This window comes from Lepisosteus platostomus, chromosome 13, assembly GCF_059453375.1.
Source record: "Lepisosteus platostomus isolate fLepPlt1 chromosome 13, fLepPlt1.hap1, whole genome shotgun sequence".
Classification (NCBI taxonomy): Eukaryota; Metazoa; Chordata; class Actinopteri; order Semionotiformes; family Lepisosteidae; genus Lepisosteus; species Lepisosteus platostomus.
Window position 1 is genome coordinate 44864712 of NC_142623.1, and position 25044 is coordinate 44889755.

General features: G+C 36.1%; 1 protein-coding gene across 5 annotated transcripts in view; it reads right to left on the bottom strand.

Moving 5' to 3' along the window:
• Positions 1 to 25044, bottom strand: part of LOC148650764 (pro-neuregulin-2, membrane-bound isoform-like) — a 307325-nt gene that overhangs the window by 40318 nt on the left and 241963 nt on the right. For all 5 annotated transcript variants that reach the window (XM_088604908.1, XM_088604910.1, XM_088604907.1 and 2 more), the window contains exon 4: positions 10242 to 10362. In XM_088604908.1, the coding sequence (XP_088461034.1) occupies positions 10242 to 10362 (121 nt within the window). The remainder of the gene's footprint in view (positions 1 to 10241; positions 10363 to 25044) is intronic.

Here is a 25044-nt window from a genome sequence, read left to right on the forward strand (position 1 = left end):
ATAAGGGAAGGACACAAAGGCAGAAACAAAAAACAATAATGATCATAATAATCGTTTTCATCGTAAGGTTGAGTCATGAGAGACCTTCTCTTTCCACTCAGACATGAAAAAAGATTCTGGCTAGGTAATCTGAGGACTGAAAGAATAAAAGACACTGAGCTTGATTGTATGATGGAGTTGGCTGTTTCATTCATTTGAAAATTCTGATATCCTTTATAATAATAATAATAATAATAATTGCTTACACTTATATAGCGCTTTTCTGGACACTCCACTCAAAGCGCTTTACAGGTAATGGGAATTCCCCTCCACCACCACCAATGTGCAGCATCCACCTGGATGATGCGACGGCAGCCATAGTGCGCCAGAACGCTCACCACACATCAGCTATCAGTAGGGAGGAGAGCAGAGTAATGTAGCCAATTCATAGATGGGGATTATTAGGAGGACATGATTGGTAAGGGCCAATGGGAAATTTGGCCAGGACGCCGGGGTTACACCCCTACTCTTTTCGAGAAACGCCCTGGGATTTTTAATGACCACAGAGAGTCAGGACCTCGGTTTTACGTCTCATCCGAAGGACGGCACCTGTTTACAGTATAGTGTCCCCGTCACTATACTGGGGCATTAGGACCCACATAGACTGCAGGGTGAGCGCCCCCTGCCGGCTCCACTTACACCTCTTCCAGCAGCAACCTTAGTTTTTCCCAGGAGGTCTCCCATCCAGGTACTGACCAGGCTCACACCTGCTTAGCTTCAGTGGGTTCCCAGTTGTGAGTTGCAGGGTGTTTATAGTGCAACCTGCAGGCTGAAAATGCTTCTCCTACAGTATTTTGATGATGCCTTTATTCAGAAAAAAGAAACAGGTTCTTATTTAATTTTAAACATCTGTTTTGAGATTTTGGCCTTGTTAGATTCCATATTTTATTAGGGTGCAAATTCTCTCTCAATGGCCTGTTAAGGTGTTTTGTTGCATTAAATTTATAAGGACAGAATTCTGGGATATTCTTTGTTTAAAGACATCAGGTTAGTATTATTATACAGTAAATGCTGATTTCCTACTTGTGAAGCTCAAAGGCATCTCTCCTTCCTAGGCAGTGCAGCATATTGAATAAGAAAATAAGAAATAAGTTCCAAAACACTACTCAAACCTAAATAACAGAAGAATCTCCAACAGTTTTCTGTCAAAGGCCCCAAGGTCACTTTAAAATTAATAGTAATGTGTCATGAATTTCACATCATTTAAGATGCTATGTCCTTGTATTCTTTTTTAATTCTCAAGTTCAGTTTTGGAAGATCTATACAGTATACAGTACCTGAAAAACTACATCTCCACTCAAGAAATTGTGTAGTAACCAGTCTATTTTTATACCAGACAGTCCTGTTTTCAGATGGATTGTTCCTTGTCTGGTATTAAGCTGGTTATATTTTTGTCTGGTGCTTAATTGTGAAAGCCACTATTTCATAGAAATGCAATACATGTCATTTGCCTCTTCTAGCATTTATTATTCATGCTGTCCACAGACTATTCCCATAAATAATGGGGTGTGCTGAATTATTCTGAGCTATGCCAAAACACCAGATATCTCTTAATCTTAGTGAAAATAATTCACTGCAAAAGGTAGGACGACTGGACATTTGATATAGTTATGAACAACAATAGAAATGACAATTACATTAAAGCTGCTTTTAAAAAGCCCATGGTAAAATACAAATATTTCCTCTACCTTCCAATTGCTCCAACACAAGCGGAGATACTGTATGAAAGGAACAGGCTGGCTGTGGACAGCAATAAGGCAAAACTCCAGGTCCTGTATCTGTAAGTTTAATAGATTCATCCCACAAGCAAGTAAATCAAAGGCAGGAAAGGGCTGACCCAAATGGTTTAATAAATCAACAAAGAAAAACATGAGGGAAAATAAGGAGAAAAAGATTTAGAAAGAACAACAGAAAGGGAAAGAAACAAAAAAAATACAAACACAGGTGAAAAAGGGATATTAAAAAGGCAGAGATGAAGAAAATATTATATTAATAAATGTATTTTGGAATATTGCAGCTGCAAAATTATAGTCAGGGATCATGCGATGTGTCTCAATAATAATGACAATGTTTTAGATAGTGAATGAAAACTGGACGATAGATGAAGTGAATATTTCACTCAACATTTATTCCTAACGAAATCGACAACCTACTGTGGAAAAGCTAAGTCCTATATAAATACTGTAATATTAGCAAAGTAGAAAAAGAAGTTACAGGTACTAGAAGCCTTAAGATGAACATTCTGAATACCATAGAATACTGTTTGATGGTCTTCTACAGGCCATTAAGAAAACCCTTCCAACCGTCACTCAAAACAGGGGTAATACCCATTGACTGGAAAATTGCTAATCTTGTGCTCAAAGGCAACAAAACTGAACCAAGTAATTATAGACCAATAAGTTTTCTCACTGTAAGGCTATTGAAACAATAATTAACATTAAACTACATCTTTATGGCAGGTAGGATCCTTGGTGATAGTCAACATGGATTTATGAAAGAGCTGGTTTAACCTGCTTATTAGAGCTGAACAATCAAGAGCAGTAATGGTTACATAAAGAGCATATGATGCTTTTTAGATGTTCAGAAGGCTTTTGATAAAGTTCCTTATTAAAGATTAATTCACAAATAGAAGGAGGGGAGACATAGAATGGATTGCGGAGCAGTGTTAGGTTCTAGACTTATAATGAATGCTATGGCTTCAAATCACAGGTGAGACACTGTTGTTGTACACTTAAGCAAGGTACTCCACCCAAATTGCAGCATTTAAAATACCCAGCTGAATAAATAGATACAAGAGTCAGCCAAATAAAGTTCCATTAGATCTGTGTATTAGGACTACTGCTCTTACTTATTTTTATCAATGATTTTGAAAAAAGTCAAATAGTCACATTTGCAAATGTGTCTCCGATATGAGGATTTGCAAACACTGTATGACTTCTAAAGGAAACTGAAATGATTTAGACTTTTTCAAAATAGGGCCAATACTAGCTTCTTTGGAAAACAAAATGCTGAATTATATTCTCAGATCAGTGAGCCAACAGAAATAAAATAAGCTTATCGGTCTAAAGGCCTCCTCTCATTTGTAATAATTTGTATCTTAAGTCCTTAATAGAGGAATGCAAAGATATGGGCTCAGTGATTCAAGAACTCTTATAAATCAGTCCCAATTTTAAAAGAAACGCACAGGCACAGATAGTATTTTTTCTTCCGTAATCACTAGGAGTTATTTGACTTATCACTTGTTTTGTTTAGCAATCATATACAAATAACTCAATAAAGCTAGTTGCCTAGTCAATAAATAAATGAGAACTAAGATTTTCATTCAGGAAATGAGCAAAGCAATATACAGTAAGTGCTGTCAAGTATGGTACAGAATTTATTAAGGGAGCTGAGTGTATTCTGGGGATGTGTTAGTGCCAAGCCTATCAAAAGCGCTTTGGACTTCCTTTACATCACTATCCACAAGAAGAAGGGACTTCTGACTTGCAGCCAATTGTTCACTAGAGCCAGGGTCGGTGTTCGGTTTCAGTGACGGAAGCAGGACTGCGCCACAGGGGAGTGCGATGTGCACTTGTGGATCATCTTGTGGATCAAATTGTGAGGGATTTAATATTTTTTGAAGATTTTCAGAAAATGTATAAGAATTGCTACATTTTTAAAAATGTATTCCTTGTTTCTGAAATTAATTTCTGATTTTACTTATTAGGTTTCTGCAACTACTGGTAAAGTAACAATACAATGGATGTATACTCTGCTGTAGAAATCCCATTAAGTGTTTTTCTTCACTGTCACACAATGTGGGGATCCAACCATTTGATTTAAACTCTTCCTAAACATTCCTCAAAGGATTTTAAAAGCCAGTCAAATCTCAGAATCCTCTAGCTCTGCAGTCCAGCTGAACACACATTTCCTGAACATGGACGACTGCCACTCCCCCGGGTCTGGAGAACATCACTGGAACATGTACGGTCAATTACACTTTAATACAAACTACTTTATTTACTTTTGAGAAGCAAAAGTATTAATTATATTTAAGCCATAAAAGCTTGCAATACATTATTTACTTAAACAGCAAACTACAAAGCACTTTCTTTTTTTAAACCTAATGATCAAAATGTTGTTAGTCCATACATGAGAATGGTGACTGCTGTGCAACGTGAATCCCTGTGAATCTTTGACAGGTAGGAAGAAGAAAATCTAACAACCTTAGGATCATATCATTTATTTAGGTGAAGATATGCCATGAGAGAAAGTATCCCACTGACTCCAGCTGCTTTAGTGACAGAAACACAGTGAAGGGAAGAGGGGTTTATCCTGCTACTCACAGCCCCTTTTGAAAACCTTTAGCAAACATGGCCAGATTGATGAGGTGTGAAGTATTTTGACAACAATAAAACAAAAATTAAAATGACACTTGAAGATCAATTCTATTCACAAACAGTAGTTAGAGTTACAGATTATCCCAGGAGCACCGGATGACAGTGTCAAATTTTTTAAGTGCCGTCAGAACAGAAAGCTGGGAACAGCAGCTGTTTCAGAGGCAGTACAAATACTACTTATAATAATAATAATAATAATAATAATAATAATAATAATAATAATAATAATAATAATAATAATAATAATAATAATAATAATAATAATAATAATAAACTTTGTTTTATATAGTGTCTTTACAGGTGGCTTCTCAAGGCACTTTACAGAATGACAACAACAGTAAACACAAAGAATACACAAGATAAAACACAATTACAATACACAGAGGAGACCGTGGACGGTGGTACCAAGTATAGTAGGAGCAGAGGGGTAAAGAACGGAACCAGTTAAGTAAAGGCTCTTCTAAAGAAGAAGGTTTTGAGTCAGGGGATTTGAAGGAGTTTGGAGAAGGTAACTCTCTGATATCCTTGGGGAGAGAGTTCCAGAGTTTGGTGGCATAACATGAGAAGGCCCTGTCACCCATAGAGTGTAAACGGGCTTGGGGGACAGTTAGGAGACCAGAATTAGAAGAGTGAAGGTTGCGAGGTGGGGAGTAGGTTGATTCAATTGTTCAGACAGGTACTGAGGTGCCAAGCCATGCAGAGCCTTATAGTGAGCATGAGGATATTTAAAGTCCACACAGAATTTGACTTTCACAGTGCAAGGACTCCAGGATAGGAGTAATGTGATCACTTGCAGCCACAACAGTGTCAGGTTTGGTATGGATTATTAGATTTCAGTATCATCAGCATAGAAATGATAGCTGATGCCATGTGATCTTAAAAGCTGACCAAGTGGAAACATGTAAATGCTGAAGAGTGCCCTAAGGGGCACCAAACTTAACAAGACCAATTTCAGACCCATACCCATTAAGAGAGACAAAGTGACAGCGATCAGTGAGGTAAGATTTGAACCATTTGAGAGCAGTGTCAGAAGCTCCAAACACAGTCTCAAGTAGAGAAAGTAAGATGTCATGGTCAACAGTGTCAAAACAGCACTGAGATCAAAAAGGATGAGTATAGAAAGAGAACCAGAATCAGAAGCTATTAGAAGATCGTTAGTGACTTTGACCAGGGCAGTTTCTGTGCTGTGAAGTTGATTGAAGCCAGATTGGAGGGGTTCAAAAAGGTTGTTTGCCATGAGGTGGTTATGTAACTGAAATGTGACAGCATGTTCTAGAATTTTTGCAAGAAAGGGTAAGTTGGAGATGGGGCGAAAATTGTTGATATTGTCATGAGCCATGTTAGGCTTTTTTGGCAAATGATAGTAAGACCAAGAGGACAGTGGAATTCTTTTGAGTATCCACTAAATGTCTGCAGATCATTGACCACATATAAAGGTTTATTCCAGCAGGGACAAAAATGGTCTCTAAATAGTCCCTTTCATTCAACATGTGTGTACATGTGCTTTGTATTAAAAGTTTTAAATATCAACAATAAAACGCAATGACATTTTTTTTAAAAAAAATGCTTCTTGGCTTGTAGTGCTTCAGTTTATTTCTGCATGCAAAGCCACAGAACTTGATTGTTAATTATGCCACCCTGCTTTGGTAAAGACATCACAGGAAGCCAAAAACACTATTGCAATCTATTCATGAAACCCTGGCCTGAAGAGTGACACTATGTGCTTGAACAGATTATACGTGGTCACTTTTCTCTGAATAATCAGCCTCTAATGGTTTTACTATACTTAAATCTGGATTACTGCAGGGGCCTATTATAAATTACAATACTTAATATTTAAATCCATATATTTCTAGGATATTTTTTAACCTTTTTTCCAAGCAACCACTGGAGATATATTTCTTTTTAATTGTAAAATGACAATTACTGTGGAATAATTGGATTATTTTAAATGAGTTCTATTTCATTTTATTCCATTCATATTTGCCTTTCTGAAATGCTGGGTTAAATCAGTGTAAATATCAACTATCTTCAGTCTAGATCCAAATAATTTGATACTCACACTTCCTTGTTACAGTATATATATACTTATAAGTTATAAGAACAAACAAGCAAACTAAATGGAATAGAAACTGAAAACCGAGTGTAAGAAAACATACTCCTGAGTAACAACTGACAGATACAATACAATATAACAGGAGCAGGACGCAAGATAAGAATCGCTTCTAGATCATGTTAATTTTGCCTATGAACAAGTTTATATTGCAGTCTGAAAGAAGCATACGTAAGGACTAGCCTGTCTCCTTTGCTTGTAAGCAAGTGAATAATTATAGAGGAAGCCTGTGCTTTATTGAATGAGATGGCTTTGGGCTACTATTCCCTGCAGGCCTCAACTGCATTATCTGATTTTCTGGACTTGTGCCGTTTTGTGAGTGAATTAGCTGTAAGAATTGAGTTATTGCTACTTCCAATTTGTACACAGCTTATTGAATGGCTGTCGCAGCCTTACCTCAGCAGCACACATTGATACTGTGGTCTGAAAGGCCTCCTTGTCCTGATAAAGAGCCAGTCTGACTTCCAGTGCTGCCTAATTCCTCATGCGTCATTGCATTGTGCTGCTCAGCATTCAAGCATGCAGCCTGAAGCATGGGGCAGGTTCCTACTGCAAGTCCCTTTGGAGGTCAGCACTGACATGAATACTTTTAACGCAGCCACTCAGGAACAGAAAAAAAGCACAACTCTGTCAAAAGTGGATGACAGACGTCAGGGGATTTGTGTCTATGATTTGTATGATTTGACTACAACAAATGACAGGACACTTTTTTAGGACCTGTCCTGGGTTGTGATTGGAAGTTGAATTAACTGCATGGTTGTTGACTGATCGCACTAATTTGTCAGACCTGGTTCTTTTACTGTTTATGTTCTGTTAAAATTATGTTATGTATTAAGTGGAATTTGCACTTCCCACACTGCACCCCTGTGATGGCTCTGAATGGCTGGTATGTGCCATCTTAGAAAACACAGGATTGCTCTGGGAGTGTATTAAATCCTTCCTACAAGAAAAGAATGTTTGACATCCTTCAGGAAATACTATTACTGTCAGTGACAGCCTATACTATGGCACACAGTGCTCTCTGAAAATATTGGGAAGGCAAAATCAAAAATTATTTTTGTTACACAGTCAAGCAATTTGCATTTGTGATCATGGAATTAATATGAATGAAAAGCGCCAAATAGTACTGTATATGTATTATTTTTGGATAATAGTAAATACCCCTTCAAGTAAATATCAGAGTGTAAAAGTGGAACTGGCCCACTTATCTTTATTGTGATGTATGTAATTATGAAAGCAGAGTAAACAATGAAATTTACAGAAACATTTTACCATTTAGTGGGTGACACTGACCCAAAACTCGAGGCCAGCGCTGAAGATTGAACATTGAGTTCTTCAAAGCAGAAAAAAGTGGAAAATCCTAGACTCGTTTCAATCTCGAGATTTAAATTCAACTGAGTATGCATTTTATATGCTGAAGAACATTATTTTAAGTTTTCTGAGCTCATCTAGTAACAGTTATTGGTCACTTGAAACCACTGAGATGAGCACACAGTATACTGTATGTTTGATCTATGTTGTTATTATTAACTGTAAAGCAAAAATAATTTGATTTTGTTGTCCATATTCTTTTGGAGGTCACTATATTCTTCTTTTCTGGATTTACTAAGAACAAAATAGCATGACTCAGAGTATATCTGCAACAGTTAAGGAAGGACTTAGATTGAAAGAATTTAATAATTAGGGAAGAACAATTGCTATACATCCAAAATATGACATTTGTTGATGTTTACATAGCAGAACCTCCTTCCATATTTATTAATCGTATTATTGTAATGAGAGGCATCATGGAATATCAGTCAGTAAATTCTGAATGAGCACAATACTACTGTTTAATGTCAGCCACAATCACGCTGCTTTAAAATTCAAGCCTTTTCTTTCACCAGTTCATTGTTTAGACTAGGTTTGTCAAGCTCAGTTCCTGGGGGGCCACAAGGTCTTTTGGTGTTCAAAACAAATTGAACTGTCATTAAATCTAATTGACCCACCTCTTATCTGCATATTGATTCTGACACCCCTGGATTTCTACCTGCTGCACTAATACTGCCTGGCTTATTTGAATTGGCAGGTCAAATGATTTGGAAGCTGTGCGGGTATATATGTGGAATACCGTACTGTACATACTGTATTCCCACATGCCAAAATATTAGGAACCCCCAATCAACTCAATAATCTCAGTGGAAGACTTGAGGAACATAGAATAGAGCCACAGCTTTTGATCCTATGCAAAAATGACGGAGCTGGTGAAACACACAGTTTAACCCTCAATACCCTTAGACTCATCACCATCTGACAGAGCTCCTGCTAGAGAAATGGGATGGGTTTGGACTACAATTACCACAAAGCCCTGCGGATCAAATCCATCAAAGCCACATCCTGTTCAAGCTGCTCCAGCAGCCTGCAGAGGCCCAGTGTGTTATTCTGGATACCCTTGCTTACTGTAGCTGCACGGTTAAACTTGACTGCATGAGACCCTTAAAGGTGTTGCTTGGTAATATGCCTGCATCACTGAGCTGCACAATGTACTCTCCTTATTGAAACCTTACATTCTAATATTTAGGCCAGTTAGTGAATAAAGGTTCTACAGGTTCACAATCAAGGAAATGCCTTAACATGCTTTAATTAATCAATCTGCAGCAGACTGCTGCCTCAACATGAAAGCCCTGCAGATAGTAGGGATTGAACCAGGAGTCTCATACATTAGCATGTACTGTAGGAATATGCAACCCTGACATGCTAGGATTCCGAAAACTGCAGGGAATCAAAGTGGTTCTTTTAAGCAAAACTCAAATTCAGAATTCCCTGGTTCCCTACATGTAACAGATTTAATGGTTATATTTAAATATATTTCAGGCCAGGCTAATACTGCAATGATGCCACAATAAATATAGATAGTGAGATTAAAGTCAAGAAGTACAGTACACGATTCCTGTATTTTATCTGTATAAACTGAAACAAAGATACAGGTGATTTTTTACGAGAAGCATGATCTGAACACATGGTGAAAGCAAAATACAACTTTTACTATCCTCCTCGGTCTTTGCTGTGGAGCGTTTGCCACACTAACCTCTGCCTTTAGGAAGGTGCCCATCTTCAGCACAATAAACATTTCACAGGCATGACATTCACTCTCAGCTTCTCATTACAGCCGTTTCTGTTTGATCTACAACATCTTGGAGTGAAGACAAAATTGGAATCTCTTTAAACTATCAATTGACAGGGACTGGCATTTTATTCTACAGTTCTGTTGAGACGATTATGTCCAGATACTGACATTTGGTGTGATTCTATGCACAATAATTGCATATCGGACTGTTTTCTCTTCACACAGAATTGTGAAAATATGACAACTGTCACTGAAGGCTGCAGTTCCAGCAGATTCCCTCTGCAGGTTACAGTACATACAATCCTTTTTGGCAAGAAGAGGTTGACATGTGTCCACTGAACTGGCAACCCTGTTTGCTGACTGGTCAGAATGGCCTAAAATCTTTGGCAGAGCTAGCTAAAGAAAACTGCGACTTTCAAGCCTTTGGAGTGATGTGGTTCAAAGTTAGAGAAAGGAAGCCTAATTTTAAAGCACATGTTAGATTATAGACTTTCAGTGAGGGATTGTACTGACCAAATGGTGACTGAAATTTATATAATAAGAACATAAATCAGAATTTAGAGAAGAGGGTTGTTGCGAGAATAGGAAGATTACACTCACTTACTTGCAAGACAGCTGATTTATACCATCTATGTAGTAACAAACGCCACCGTTGACACAGTAAGCCTTCTCAGTGTCATTGCATCTTCGGGCATGGCCAGAGCCGGGAGACAGCGTGGTTGTTACTGGTGGAGAGAAGAGATCACACAGCAGTGTGAACATCACAATACTCACAGCATATTATCAAACATTCAACTCAGTATTCACAGCAAAATAACATCCAAGCATGTAATTCTCTGTCTTATCTGAAGCAGTACAGAAAACTCAGAAAGATACAGACACTATTCAGAAGTAAACAGCTAAGTGGAAAATGAAATTGACTATAGACAAATGCAAAGGATTTCTTAAAGTTTTAAATAATGTGCATTACAACTGCAATGTGGATAGCACTGATCTAAAAGTAGCAGCCTACAGAACCAAATTTCATAAGCCTACAGTATGGTGAAAAGTAGGAAATTGAAATCAAGCAGAATTATGCTAAAATTATACAACACACGAAAAACTGAGCACTATTCTGTTCACAAATGCAATTATTAAAATTATATTCTCTTTCGCTCTACTTTTTAAATATACTGGCTATGTGAGGATTTTATACAAGTATTCAGAATCTGATGGGTATCTCCTAAGACATGGCAACTGTGTATTAGAGGGACAACAATGAAGTACTTAACACTGGTGGAAGCAAATTACCTAACAAAGAATTTAAAGCACTTTTTTTACACAAAGTATGGTGGATATCTGGAACTAATCATTAAGTGAGCAAGATAGACTGAATGGTTTATACCTATTAGTGAACTTACTGATTGAGTATTACAATGCCAATCACTCTAAAACTTAAATAGCTGAAGCAGCACCTGTTAAGGAATACTATTCTAGATAACCAACAAATCACACAAAAATATTGACACAGTTTAAAACACTAATAATGTAAAAATGAACAACCAAGTTTCTGATAACTACTGAGCTTGAAGACATCTACAGTTAATGCACACTTGGGGAAAACTGTTGTTTAAAAATACCCTCCTCATAAGAACACAAAGATGACTGGCTATCTTCATGTTTAACCATCTTGAGCTCAGTGCCATTTTTTCATATTAGTTATAAAGGACGCTGCAGGTTCACTAAATATCTTTTCTACAAACAGGATAAAAGTTTATAAATCAGTAAGCTCACCAAATTTGAAATGAGCATTAGTATCTCACTTGAAGGAATGAATGGGTGAGCATAGCATTACTTTTATAGCATCATCATTTGAAGTTATTCCAAAGAAATTCCAAAGACTCCAGCCAAAACCAATGACCATACATTAAAATATAGACTGTGCTGGGACTGGCCGATGTAGTTGTGTTTAATTTTATACCAGAGGCACATATTTCATTGTCTATTTCTGGGTACAGTAGTCATCAGTTACTCATAAAACAAAAAATCTTGTCTTCTTTGATTCATGGTATGTTTTACTGGCTCTGGTGTATTTAAGTCATGAATAAAGCTTAGTATCTGGGGTTAATTCAGTGTGTTCTAGGCAGAACTGTAATGGGACAATATTTACATGCATTTTATAAATGATTCCAGGCAAGACTCATATTGAAACAAATAATTATTATTATATTATTAATGAAGCCCTCAAGGGCTTGAAAGTGACACAATTAACTCAGTGTCTTTATGCTTTGCTTTAACATCTGCTAGGTTATAAAGCAGGTTTACAGTGAATTAAAGCACTGTAACAGTTATGGGAAAGAATATACTGCAAATAACTGTGAACAATTTAGAAAATAATTACTAAACAGGAAATTAAAACAGTAAAAAAAACAACAAATACAAAAGGCTTCAGAAACAAAAAAAATCTGCAAAGGGAATGATAGTATACTAAAACAAAAATGCAAAGCTTTTAAATATGTTGAGTTTTCAAGAACTATTTTTCAGTTGCTCCTTTTTTTCCATATCACCTGCAACAGAAGCAAACGTGACTTGAGATGAGTGACTTTATTTCCATTACTTCTCTTTACAGATATTTGTATTGTCCTGCTGAAATAATTTTTGACACATGACCTTTGTATAGCTACAAAGAATCAGAGTTGATGAGTGCATTTCAAACCACAATAAAAATGAAATGTACAGGTTCACTTGTAAAACCTCCAATTTACACCACAAAATAGCTGAAATTTCCAGGTATGAGCAGCGCCATATTCTGCAATTCAGAATGAGACAAAAAAACGTCCTTATTACATTGTAAAGAAGCAGGCTTGTGAACACAGTACGTCTCTCTTAATTTAATAGAAATACTGTTCTCGACTTTCAGATAGTCTGCTGAAAAATGCAATTTACTTGTTATCTTCGCATGCAGATCATGTTGGAAACATTCTGCGGTGAAGTATCTGCTGCACAACCTGTACTTATTCACTCGTACATCACAGTGACTAGTGAGCAGGAAGGGCCGCTTCATGTCACAATTCTCATGAACTCTCGCCTGTGGCAAGAGCAGGGGTTTACGACAACATGGCAACCATATAGTACGTTCACAAAGTTAATGATTTTGTGCTTAATTCAAAATTTGTAATTATTTTCTATAAAGTCAATGCTATTATTTTGTTTCCAAGATTTAATAACTGGCCTGAGAAATTAGGACTGCAGTTCCCCTTTAATCAATTTTGTACAGATGAAGTAAAATAAGTAAATTCAGGTTACTATACAAAATGAATGGAGCACCAATTACCACAACCTTAAAGATCAAAAGCAATGTTATCTAATACAATAACATTAGCTTTGAGCTAACTCAAAGTTACCTTCAGAAAAATAATCTAGAATGTGTAGCTGTTTTGTCCAAGAAGATCATCCAGCTGTTTCGTAAAGGATCTCAGGTGTATAGGCTTAAGGCTTAAGTCTTAAGTTCTAGAGTGCCACGACTCTTTCATGTGACGAGATTCCTCCTGTTTTCATTCTTGAATGTACCTGATCTTAGCTTTCACATGTGTTTATGTTTCATTGTAGAAAACAGGAGTTTCCTGGCTCAGCTTAAAGGACCAGATCAGAACTGAAAGAGCAGTTAGGTTTGTCTTTCTGCTGCCAGTGCATTGTAGGTACTGTACCTTCTATTGTGGAGGAACAATAATAGGAACAGTAATAGGTTTATTCCATGCTGAAAAGAGAAGAATGAAAACACGTTTCGGCCGTGGAGCCTTCCTCAGGTGTTTCTCTTTTCAGCATGGAATAAACCTATTACTTGTTCCTTTGCAGCCTACACGTGCTGTCGCAGCTACCCACCTAACCTTCTATTGTGTACACTTTTTCTTTAGGGGTGTGAAGTTTTGCAGCTGAAGTATAGTTGCAAACAGAAAAGGCTTTCTTGTTTTTTAATCTATCCGCCCTTATTCTCAATGCAAAACAATGCTAGGAAAACACAGATCAGGTAAAAAAGATAACATGCCATTTAATTGTAGACCATGTCTAGGGTCAGTTGCAGCCTTGACCATAATGGCCACCTTGCCACATCGCTGAATAGTTATTTATCACAGCAAACCATGTGTGGCAATTCACTTAAAGAAAGAAAAACACATATTGTTTTACAACATATTGTATTTGGTTACTACACACTCAAACAAAAGAAAAGATAAGAAATATTGTTGCAGAAACTAGAAGATATTTTTTTGATAAATTATTTTTATTTATGCATACCCCAAACCCATGGGAGAGTAACAAAAAAGTGATTCCAGAACAAAACAGATCACATACTCCTTCCAGAGATACATTGTGCCCTTGATATCATTTGTCACGCTTAAGTGTAAAGAAAGAAAAGATAGATGTTCGCTCTTTTCTGCTCTTTTGGAGAGATGAATATGGACGTATTCAACATAAAGACAGTGGTGCTTGTGCTCTATTTTACAAAAGCATTGTTTGTTGCACAGCAATTTTCCGACATTTTCAGACAAAACATGACAAACACTATAAAACTTATTTGTGTCTGCTAGATCGGTCGGGGGACACATAAGTGAAAGGCCCAAAAACATTAATAAACAACAGACACTGGCGTTAAAGTATGAAAAAGTATTTAGTGTTTCACTTGATAAGTGTGTGGATATAAATAATGTATCCCAGTTAGCAACTCTTCCATGAAAAGTTGACTCAGAAGAATTGACATAAGGAAATATTTTCTCTGACAAAATTATTTCTTTGCCCTTGCTATGGTTGGGAAACAGAAGAGATTTGTAAAAATCACATTGGTCACCCCACAGTAAATGTTCATTCTATTATTCATTAGGAATCTTTGTATCAAGATTTTGAATCATGATCTTAATAACTTGATGACTACAGTGTTGAAAATAGTGATCTGCTTTGATATAGAGGCAGACATTAAAAATATCTATCGTACACAAATCTGTAAAAACAAGGTCATGTGCTAATTCTTGGCATGCCCCTTCTGAAAGGTTACCGAGCCCTGTCCTACACATTTCTTAAATGCATTAATTTGGGAACAGTCCAAGAATATGTATAAAAAGAGCCCATTATCCTGGAAGGTCAGAGCTGACCAGCAGAATCTGTTCATAACCTCATCGGAACTCTCCTTAGAGTAGCATGAGCTGTGAATAAAGTGGAAAGGGACAGGCGGGTGCACTCAATTTTTGCACAATGCAAAACTTATCCCCAGATTACCTCCCAGCCAGCTGTAATTTTCCATTCTTGATTCCAAATTGATAACGCAGGCAGGACCTTAATATTTTGAGTAAAATATGTATTGTATTTTGCTGAAAAAAATATTTTAACAGAGGTATTATTAAATAGATCCAATAGTGGGTGAGACAGTAAAGGTGAATCCCAAGGGACAAACTAAGAAAGAGGAGATGAATTGGGATATAAAAAACAGAAAAACCTGGAAGAGAATATTGACCTCGCAAGTCCAGGAAGTCTTTTGGTTCAAGGGTTGATGCAAATACCTGGACTAAATCACTGCTTAAAAGCCCAGAGGTGAAAGAAGACATCTCTGTTATAAAATAGAAAGAATTACTGGATGAGCACTCCTTACTTTTATAAGGTTCTTACTTTTGTTTACAAGAAGAGATATATATAAAAAGGATTTCATCAAGTCCTGAAGGAAAACTATATAAACATGGTAGCCGACCCTTATTCATACAGTAGATTGGAAAATGTGTTTTTTGAATTTTAAAGCTGCAGTGGCAGAAATAGAAGAACATTTTAGAAACATTTTAGAAAATGACCAACTCTTTCAAAACAGAAGTACAATTTAGAGACTTTAAGAAGAATTTAAAAATCATCTTGAAAGTCTTAAAAGGTATAAAGTATGTAATGCACTATTAAAATAAACCAGTCTTCAAGCCCCTGTAACCCTCCCAAAATGTACCAAATAAATTATCTCTGTCAACATACAGGATCTCTTCTGGAAACACTGCAATGTCATGGGAATACATTAAGTTTTTGTATACTTGCAACAGTACAATATTACTGCAGCAATCAAAAAGTAACCTAATTAAGCATAACAATTCTATAATGGCTGATTGGATATTATTCCATTAAACCACCACAACCTCCTGTGTCTTCCTGTGCTGTTTAAAAACAGTTCTTCAAAATTCCAACACTTTAAATGTGACACTAAATCATAACGGCTGCAAAAAAAGCTTTTGAATGAATAACATTCATGGAAGTTTAACTCTTCTTTCTTTTTTCACCCCTTTATGTCTTCACTCAAAGTTTTGTCCTAATCATTCATTGTTTTCAGTTAGCTTTTTGTTATTTGGCCAGTAGAGTAGACAGTAAAAAGCAGGAAAAGTTTCATAAAACCAGCAGCCACACCAGGCTCATAAAACAGAGAGAGAGAGAGAGAGAGAGAGAGAGAGAGAGAGAGAGAGAGAGAGAGGAGGAGCCTCCTCTTGTTTCCATGAATTACATTTACAGCAATAAAAGATGGCACAGTTCCAGGATGTCTTGGCAATTGGAAATATTCTGCAGGCAAATTGTGAAAAAGCCAAGAAAACGTTTTTACAGTTTCCACTGCTGTTTACTAGAGAACAGAAATAATGGGCTAAATTACCTTAAATTGTACAGAGCAGAGAAACTGAAGCAATGACTGGACTGGGGCAGCAGCTCCCTGCTGTGATATCTAGCCTCTGAATACTCTCCATTTGTGCTGTATTAATATGAACACCTTTCACTCTTTGTGTCTTAATTCTCTTCTTTTTCATATCAAAGTACCCCTAAAATACAGTAAATATCCTATTAAACCAAGGATAAAAATGTACATAAAAATCAATTTGACCGATGGGAGTTAATAAACATCTGGGAGGAAGATTAGCATGGCTTTTCATTCATATGATCACTGGTCCCTCACAACTGCAGTAGCCCCTAGGTTCACTTTACTGTGTTTGTGCTGGGGTGGAGACACCTTCTTCATACGGCCTATATTGAAAACTAAACCCTGTATTAATTAAAAAAAAGGTTTAGCAGGGTATGACGATAATTATTAAAGGATTTGTGAAGGAAAGGACATCTTCCTAAATGACTGACAAACCTGATTATTTGTGTGAATCTTCAAAATATCCGTGTCATAGCAAGTGATGCAACATCTAAGTATAAGATGTACTTAGAAGAATGACATCTAGTACTTCAGATACATGAACCTTATTAAAGGAAAGCTGAGGACATCTTACATTTGCATTGACACCTGCCAGCATGGGGGAAGTGGCACAATGTAATCTTTCATAAGTAAGTTCTGTGTGTAAAAATAAAGCTTCTACAATCCTTTGGTATGCCGCACTCTGTTCTTTCAAGAGGGGCTTAAAGATGATGGAACTGCTGATCCCCTGCTCTTGACTGTTCAAATCTAATCAATCTGAAGAGAAGCTGGTTTGTTTATTCCACATGTGTCACACAATTGTCACATACTGTGTAAATGGATGTCTGGATCTGCTGGAGATTTCTGGGAGAACAAGCATGAGATGCCAACTACTGTACATCTGAAAATATCTTGTTTATTCTTTGAGAAGAGCATTCTTGATGCACTGATATAAATTTCCATTTCTCTTATTTTCAGCACCACAAGGCAGCACGGGGCCCTGTTTGTGCTATATGCATATCGACCAACAATGGAATTTGAATTCTATGGCAAAACTTAATACAGAACAAAGGAGGTGAGAAGATGCAGTAGGGCCTTTATGAAATATACAATTGCTTAACAATTACAATATATTATGTATAGTTTCATTGTGAGCAACATCTTATTTCTTTCACCAGTATACAGTACTGTATGTAACACAGTTGTCAAAGTCACTGTACACTAAATGCATAGTTAGCTCTACTAGAAAAAGAACTTGACATGAGCTACATGTGAGACTTTGTAAACGATTATGTGCAGGATTATCTGTTACTCAATGCTTCAATTAAAAATCTGTGCAGAAAGTCTAACATAAGAAAAATCTACCCCAATCCCATGAAAACAATATAAATAATTTTTACAAGATAAGTTTCTCAGTTATTCTTATTTTTGCACTGATTACTTTATTATGATTGGGACTCTGACAACTGCTGCAATTTATGTAAGTCTGAGGCAGAACTTGTTTAAAGAACCGCCTCAATTGCAATAAAACATTCTGAAAAAATAACATAAGATTGCAAATTTTTATTTTAATTATTATTCATATTCCATGAGCCAATAAAATAATACTATTATTTCTTGTCACCGTTTCATATGCATGTGCGTTCAGTTGGAGTGCACTCTATGTTGGGTCTTAATAAGCTGCAGAGTTCTGTTTCAGGGCTTAGGGAATCTAACAACCATCGTTTCTCCTCCTATTATCTATCCCATGGGCATAGGCCATAAGGCCATAAATCCAGGTTATTTGTTTTCTTTGCCTCATCAGTTTCATTTTTTCCCAAACCCCTTCTTCTTCTCAGGAATATGCTGCCACTGAGGGGACCCGGAAGACACATTAAGTGCAATGCCTGTGAAGGGAGTATAGCATCTCTCTATGAGGAGGTGACAGTAATGGAAGATCTATCACCTTTAGCCACAGTTCCACTCACTTTAACCAGCAAAATACACCTCACTGGGGTGTTATATCCACACTGTGTATTGAGTCTGCTAGAGCAGGTATGGTAGGAGTCTGATTGCCAACTCAGGTAATGAGTCATACTTTGAGATATGAAATTAGGCGTTCCTATTAGATGTCTCAATGCAAAACTATTTCCACTAAGACCCTTAACTGAGTCATCAGGCTGTCTGGCTTATTGCTAACACAGAAGACAATGAAATAGGATGCCCTAAAACAATGGCACTGTTATACGTTGTTCATTATGACTTAAAGGCACACTTTCCACTCACATATCTTAAAAAGAACTGGTAATTCTTAACTGTGCTCTTTGTAGCCATTTGATGAATCGGTGCTTTCAGTTATGTATAATATTTAAATAAATACTTCATTCAAAGGCCACACACCCCTTTAGGCACCAGTTGTCTCTTGTTGTTTTAGATTTTAATCAATATGAACTCAATAAGGTGTAAAGTCCCTAAGTGTCCTGGCTTGTGAAAAAAATCATCAACTTTTAACCCTGCATGTGTGCTCAATAAGTGCCATTTAGGGAACTGCGATCATAATGTGTTAGGCTTTGAAGTGCATTTTGAAACTTTTATTACAGGTTAAATCCAAAGCAAAGGCTTGCGATTTATGGAAAGTAGACTTTTAAGGAATCAGACACAGTTTAAGAGAAGAATAATGTGTTAGGAGAGATATGAGATCAGTGAAAAATGAATGGTCATACTTTAAATAGATTCTGTTTGAAGCACAGTACAGATTTATCTGATCGTGGCAAATGTTTCTTAGATGAAGAAAAGATGTAGACATTTCTAACATGTTGAATGTTAGGACAACAGCTAATTTTCTCCTTTCAGTCTCCCAGCAAGGGAGAAAACCACAAAATCATTGTGCAGCTAATTTTGGATTTTTTTATTTGATCACCAGGACCCAATAACATCATCTCTGATTGACCAATGAGACATCACCAGCTTAAAAAAAACATTTTTTTGACACTTTTTTAAAAGTCAACTGAACTAAACTACACATACATGCAGTGAAAACAGGATAGGACCAAGATCGGATCCTTGTGGAACACCCCAAGTGGCAGGTTGACTGCCTTTGAGAAAGTATTGTGCCTTTTTGGAAATAGTAACTAGAGAGTCCTCCTCTTATTTGTGATTTTTCTTATGAAAGCACAACAAACCGAATGTGTCACTATACTGCATTTTCACACTTGTACTGCTTTACCTTACATGGGAATGCCATCAGTTTACAGTTATGGGACAGCTTGTAATTGGTTTATCCTACAGTAGTGGAAAATGTGTTTCACTGTTCAGAGTAACCTTTCTTATCAAAATACCTGCTTTGCTAACACGAGCATGCTTTACATCATGTAACTTTGACACCGCCGAAATCCGTCTCCATTTTTGTATAAGCAGATTGAACTCCTAAACTGTAAAATGACAGTGAAAGCAGATAAAGGCTGTTAGGTTAAAACACAGTCATTTGTCTGTGATTAGCACCTCAAAGCACCTTCCAGACAGCTTAAGCTTTGTAAATCATGGCATAAAAGGCAAATGCAGATTGCTCTAGACTTCTGCTGGCTCTAGCAGGAAAAAGACACGGTCTTCATAGGGCAATGTCAGGTTGCCCTAGCTAATATAAATGCTGTCAAGGTGTTGATAGGAATCTCATTTTTTATCACAGAGTAAATAAACCATTTTGAAAATCAGGCTGCATGTTGTAAAGTAGTGCATAAACAAAAACAGAAAAACAGTAAATGGCATAAGCTCTTGGGGGACAAACATTGTGATCATGAGATTCACACAAAATACAACTCTACAGAATAAAAGCAGCAGCAGATTATTTTCTATAGGTCACAACAGACAGTAGGATTGGACAATATGATTCATTGAATTCCACTGAAAACCTTACTTATAATTTAAATTTGTTCATCTTTCTAATCTTGGCCGATTGACTAAACCTGAATAAACTGCACCATTGACAATTTTATTTCTGATGTTGTTATCTTTCTAAAGAAGAAGAGCCTTTCACACAAAAAACAAAAAAATTACTACATTCAATAGACAAGATATTTTTAAAAAATATTTTTTGCTTACAAAAATTACAGATTCATTAAAAAATTAAGTTTCAGTTTGATTAAATCTTCCTGAAAACAGCTAACCCTAGCTGTCAGGGAGTTACAGTGATGACCTTGACCTTAGACAGTATGGCAGTAACTGTCTAACAAGAACCAGGCACGTGTTGTTCAAAGGGAATACTTTGTCCTCTCTCCGTCTCTGAATATTAAAAAGCATTGCTCTGTGTTGACAACTTAACTACTGAAACTGAACCAAGATTTTCTTAGGCTGGCTATATTGCCAGGTGTCTTTATTTCACTGATGAAAGGAAAGGCTGTCAGCTATGATTAGGACTCCTGGTATTCTGGTGTTATTCCTGTTGGCTCCACATGCTTTTAGAGCTGTGATTAGTGTTGTTAAACTGTCAATGTTTCTTAATTATATCTTGAAACATGTTTTAGCCCCACATTCCATATACAGAGCTGACAGTGTTAAGGCGTGCCCCTTCTACACTGATCAAATAAAACAGTTTATGAAGAAAAACCTTTGAAGAGTCATTAGCTGCTATTTTGTGTGTTAGGGAATAGTGAGCAAAGACTTTAGAGACCCTGTTGGCAAATTTTAAGAAAAGGTCACTGAAGTCAGTCTTGTAGCTAATGTGTTTAGTTTGCTGAGAGAAAAGGAGTTGCCACAAAGGACATTTGAAGGTATTCCTCTATTGTCAGAGCCATGCACCACCCATCTCCATCTTCACATGTATCAATCAAGAACAAAACCTGCAAGGTGAAAACCAATTTCACTAGACAGAAACAGCCACGATTAACATAGCAAAAAAAAGAGATACTGTATCAGTTTAAGGAAGAGAGATGACACAGTCCCAAAACCAGCATTAAGGACATAAACCTGAATTTTTAACTCACTGGATATTCAAAAAGCCTGAATGAATGTCTTGCCCTTTAGAATATGCTGTATGGACACAAATCACATTATAACCCTGTTTAAAACATATATTACAGTAGTTTACAGAGAAAATTATTCTGGACTCAAATATTAAACACTGAAACACTACTGAGCAAGAATGACAGAAATTCAAACACAATCAAACACAATGGATGAGCAAGATCATTAACATTTTCAGCCATGGACAAATGTCCTGTTCGTTTATCTAACGAGCAATAAGAGGAGGCAGAAAGGCACCAGGAACATTGTTTAATCCTGTTCCTGCCTAATTCTGAAACTAAGCAAAATGTAAACACAAATATTTATGTTCTGCAAAGCATTACATCTAGAATTTGGCATTAGAAGAGCCATCACCTGCCAGCCAGTTTCTCTTCTGTAAAAGGCTGCTGGATCTTCAATTTCCAAGAATCTCGTATGAACATTCTGTAATAGCTATGTTATATTCTTTAACATGTTTAATTAAGCTTAGAAACAAAATGAGACAGTGCAAACCACAGAGGTTGGTTATGTATAAGTCTGCACTCAAAACAAAATATTTTATCCACGATTCAATCCTTTATTGTTTATTATATGAAACCAATATTTTAAAGACCAATACGAATGGCATACTATGGACACATTTTCTACTACTGCCCCTTAACTTTGAACTGAAACTGAAAGAATCTTAATAAAAACAATAAAAATGTATTATATACTGTAATTAATTTTACAACAATATATTCTGAAGTAATTAAGCACTAAAATAAAATGTAATAATTAATTCTCTGGAAAGAATTACTGATGAACATGGGAAAAAGAAATATTGATTTCCTCATTCATTCAAATTGGTGACAGTGTGTTCAAAGTACAGTATAAACCTACAGACATCCAGTGATACCTTTTTTAAATGAAATCCTCTCCATTATGATCCATAGACTTGAATAATAAGAAAATTTGTATCTATTGCAAAAAATGGAACGACATTAAAATTGATCTTTAAAAATGTTATCTAGATCTACAGGTTTGTCTGGATTTGGATTTTTATATTTTTCAAACTTGATTAAATGTAATGTTTAAAAAATATGCTCAACTACTTTATGTTCCCTGAAAATAAAGTCCTTAATTTTTAAAATAACTCTCACAGGAATGCAACAAGAAAAATTGCTCCTTTGGACAGATTACTTCTTGTTTCTAGCCCTAACTTTTACAAAGTACTTTGTAAAAACTAAATAATTAAAAAATAGTTCACAGAACAGTTGCAATTCCAAAAATTATCAATCAGAGTTGCACATTTTTGATATTTAAAAAAAAGGTATTATAGAATATGCTGTACCAACATACAGGAAAAAAATTCAAAGTTCCCTATTATGAGGAAATCACTGTGTGTAGTTATCCTGCCTTTGCTGACCTCTGAATGATTCTGTGAAAGTTTTACTGCTGTGAATTTTGGTTCTGGGTTTAAAGAAAGAAAAAAATATGTCCTGAAAATGTTATTTTGGATCACAATTTGCTGAACTATTATCCTCACAGGTGTCTGCTGAGGTTCTATTCTGTAGAAGGTTGAACTGTACTGGTGTCTTTCACATGCAGTGCATGCACTGATGTTCTCATATGTCCACCTCAAAGAACCCACCTGGTGACTCAAAAACACTAAACACCAGGTGGTAACCTGTAATTCTCTGCTTCCCTCTTTCTTTTTCTCCTTAGACTGAATTCCAGAGAATGGAGTGCTCACCCACAGGAATTCCTCTGCCTGCCTGAAGGGGGCACCATTGTGAACACGACCGTTCTTAGAGGGAATTCAGTTGAATGGTGGTAAAGGGTGTATGTTTGTGTTAAAAACTGCACATGTTTGTGTAACAATTTCTCAGAAGGTTTTTCATAACACGTGTTAAAAATTACCAGTGACTAAAACAATTCTGAGCATTCTTAGAAATAGCCGTCATACAAGGTGAGGCAAGTGGACTTTTAGGCCCAGTCTATACAGTATATAGGTGAATGTATACATTGGTAATTTTCAGCAAAAAAACATATGAATGAAAATCTTGTTCCTTCTAACAGTACAGATATATTCTAGATTAAGCTACAATCTCGAGATCTACTGAATACATTAATAGATTACTTCAGTGCAGTCATAAATGTGTCATTCACCATCTCTAAACATTGGTTGCCAAGATGAATGACAATTTTAGTTCAAAGGTTCACTCTACTACATACTTTCAGAATCACTACTATCATGAAGCTGAAGATGAATCGGTAACATTTCCCCCCTCTGTAATTAATATACTTAAGGCAAGGAACCAAAGGGAAGAAAAATGGCCATCTGGAAAGCTTCATAAACGAGTCAGTGTTTCACTAATCTTCAAGTTCCCAAAGAAAAAAAAGAAAATCCTTCAAAACTAACATAAACCACCTTGCGATACTAATGAGAATGTTTTGTGAACTCTGTCTTGCAAGTACACATGCTATTTTCAGTACTGTAGATCAAAGAGGTATTTGGCCTGGATTTGCTAAAGCTGCTGTAGCACAAAGAATGCAAGAGGAATGCGGCACATATTATAGATGGCCACCATAACAACTGAATTACCAACCTTCTTCGAAACCTTTGATACTGAGACAACAGTTCTTCCATCCATGAATTAAGATTTTGTAACGGCAGAAAGACAACCTGTGCTAAGTGTACTGTGGAGTTAATAATAAGAGAGCTGCTTTGACAATACTTTGGAAATGAGAAAGCCTACAGATTTTCCACATGTTTCTAAAATGCATTTTTTATAAAAAAACACTAAGAGAAGCACAACTAGGCTACACCAAATTTGCAAGTTTAGCTCAGCAATGCAAGCTGGTGAAAAGCAAAATGAACATGTTTAAAATCAAAACCATTTCAGAACAACAATGGACAACAGTGAAGTCTTCCAGCTGCTGCAGGGGCAGGCTGAACACATACAGTTAACTGCAGTGCATTGCTTAATGTGTCCAAACTGCTTACAACAGTGTCCGCTAGCATGACTTATATCAGCAAAATATTTACAGATTAAAAGTCATTTGTTTTTCTGTACAAAAGCAGGGTTACATTTTTAGTCAGACCTTTTATGGGTTTTGGGTTTTCAGATAAAATATTTTTATTTTAATACATAAAAGCAATTAATATGATATGAGTATTTTTTTAAAAAAAGCAAAAATACTATATTCACAAAATTTGCAATTCGTTTTTGAGTCATTTAAATTATAGTTGTTTTATTAAATTGTACACTCTTTACAGTAAGAAAAAAGTATAGCAGAATACTATACTGCTATAGGAGGAAATCTGTAAAGGGGGAGAACAAATACTTGTAGGATATCATTTTCTAACATGGATTTTATGTTGGAACCTGATGATAATCTTTTAACGTGGTTATGGAATCAAAACAGCACACTGATATTCACAGGAATTCATTTTTCTTTTTATTATCATTTTCATTTTTGATGTTTCAAAGATATCCCAATCAACAAAAACGTTAAGCTTAAAGATAACTTAAACTTGAGGACAGATAAGAAGTAGAGACAAAGTCCAGTCACGAGCATATTTTTTGTCTGACTATTAATTACAATAATGTACTAAAAGCAAAATTCTTTCATTTTAGGCTTTTGGCACTTTTTCAGTAAGTATGTGCATGTATGAGCAAAAATATTTTGGTGCATTTCTAAAATTTAGAAGAATCAATTTAACTCCTTTAATTTTTAGTAAAGAAGGCTGTTTACATACTGTATAATAAATAAACAGAAAACT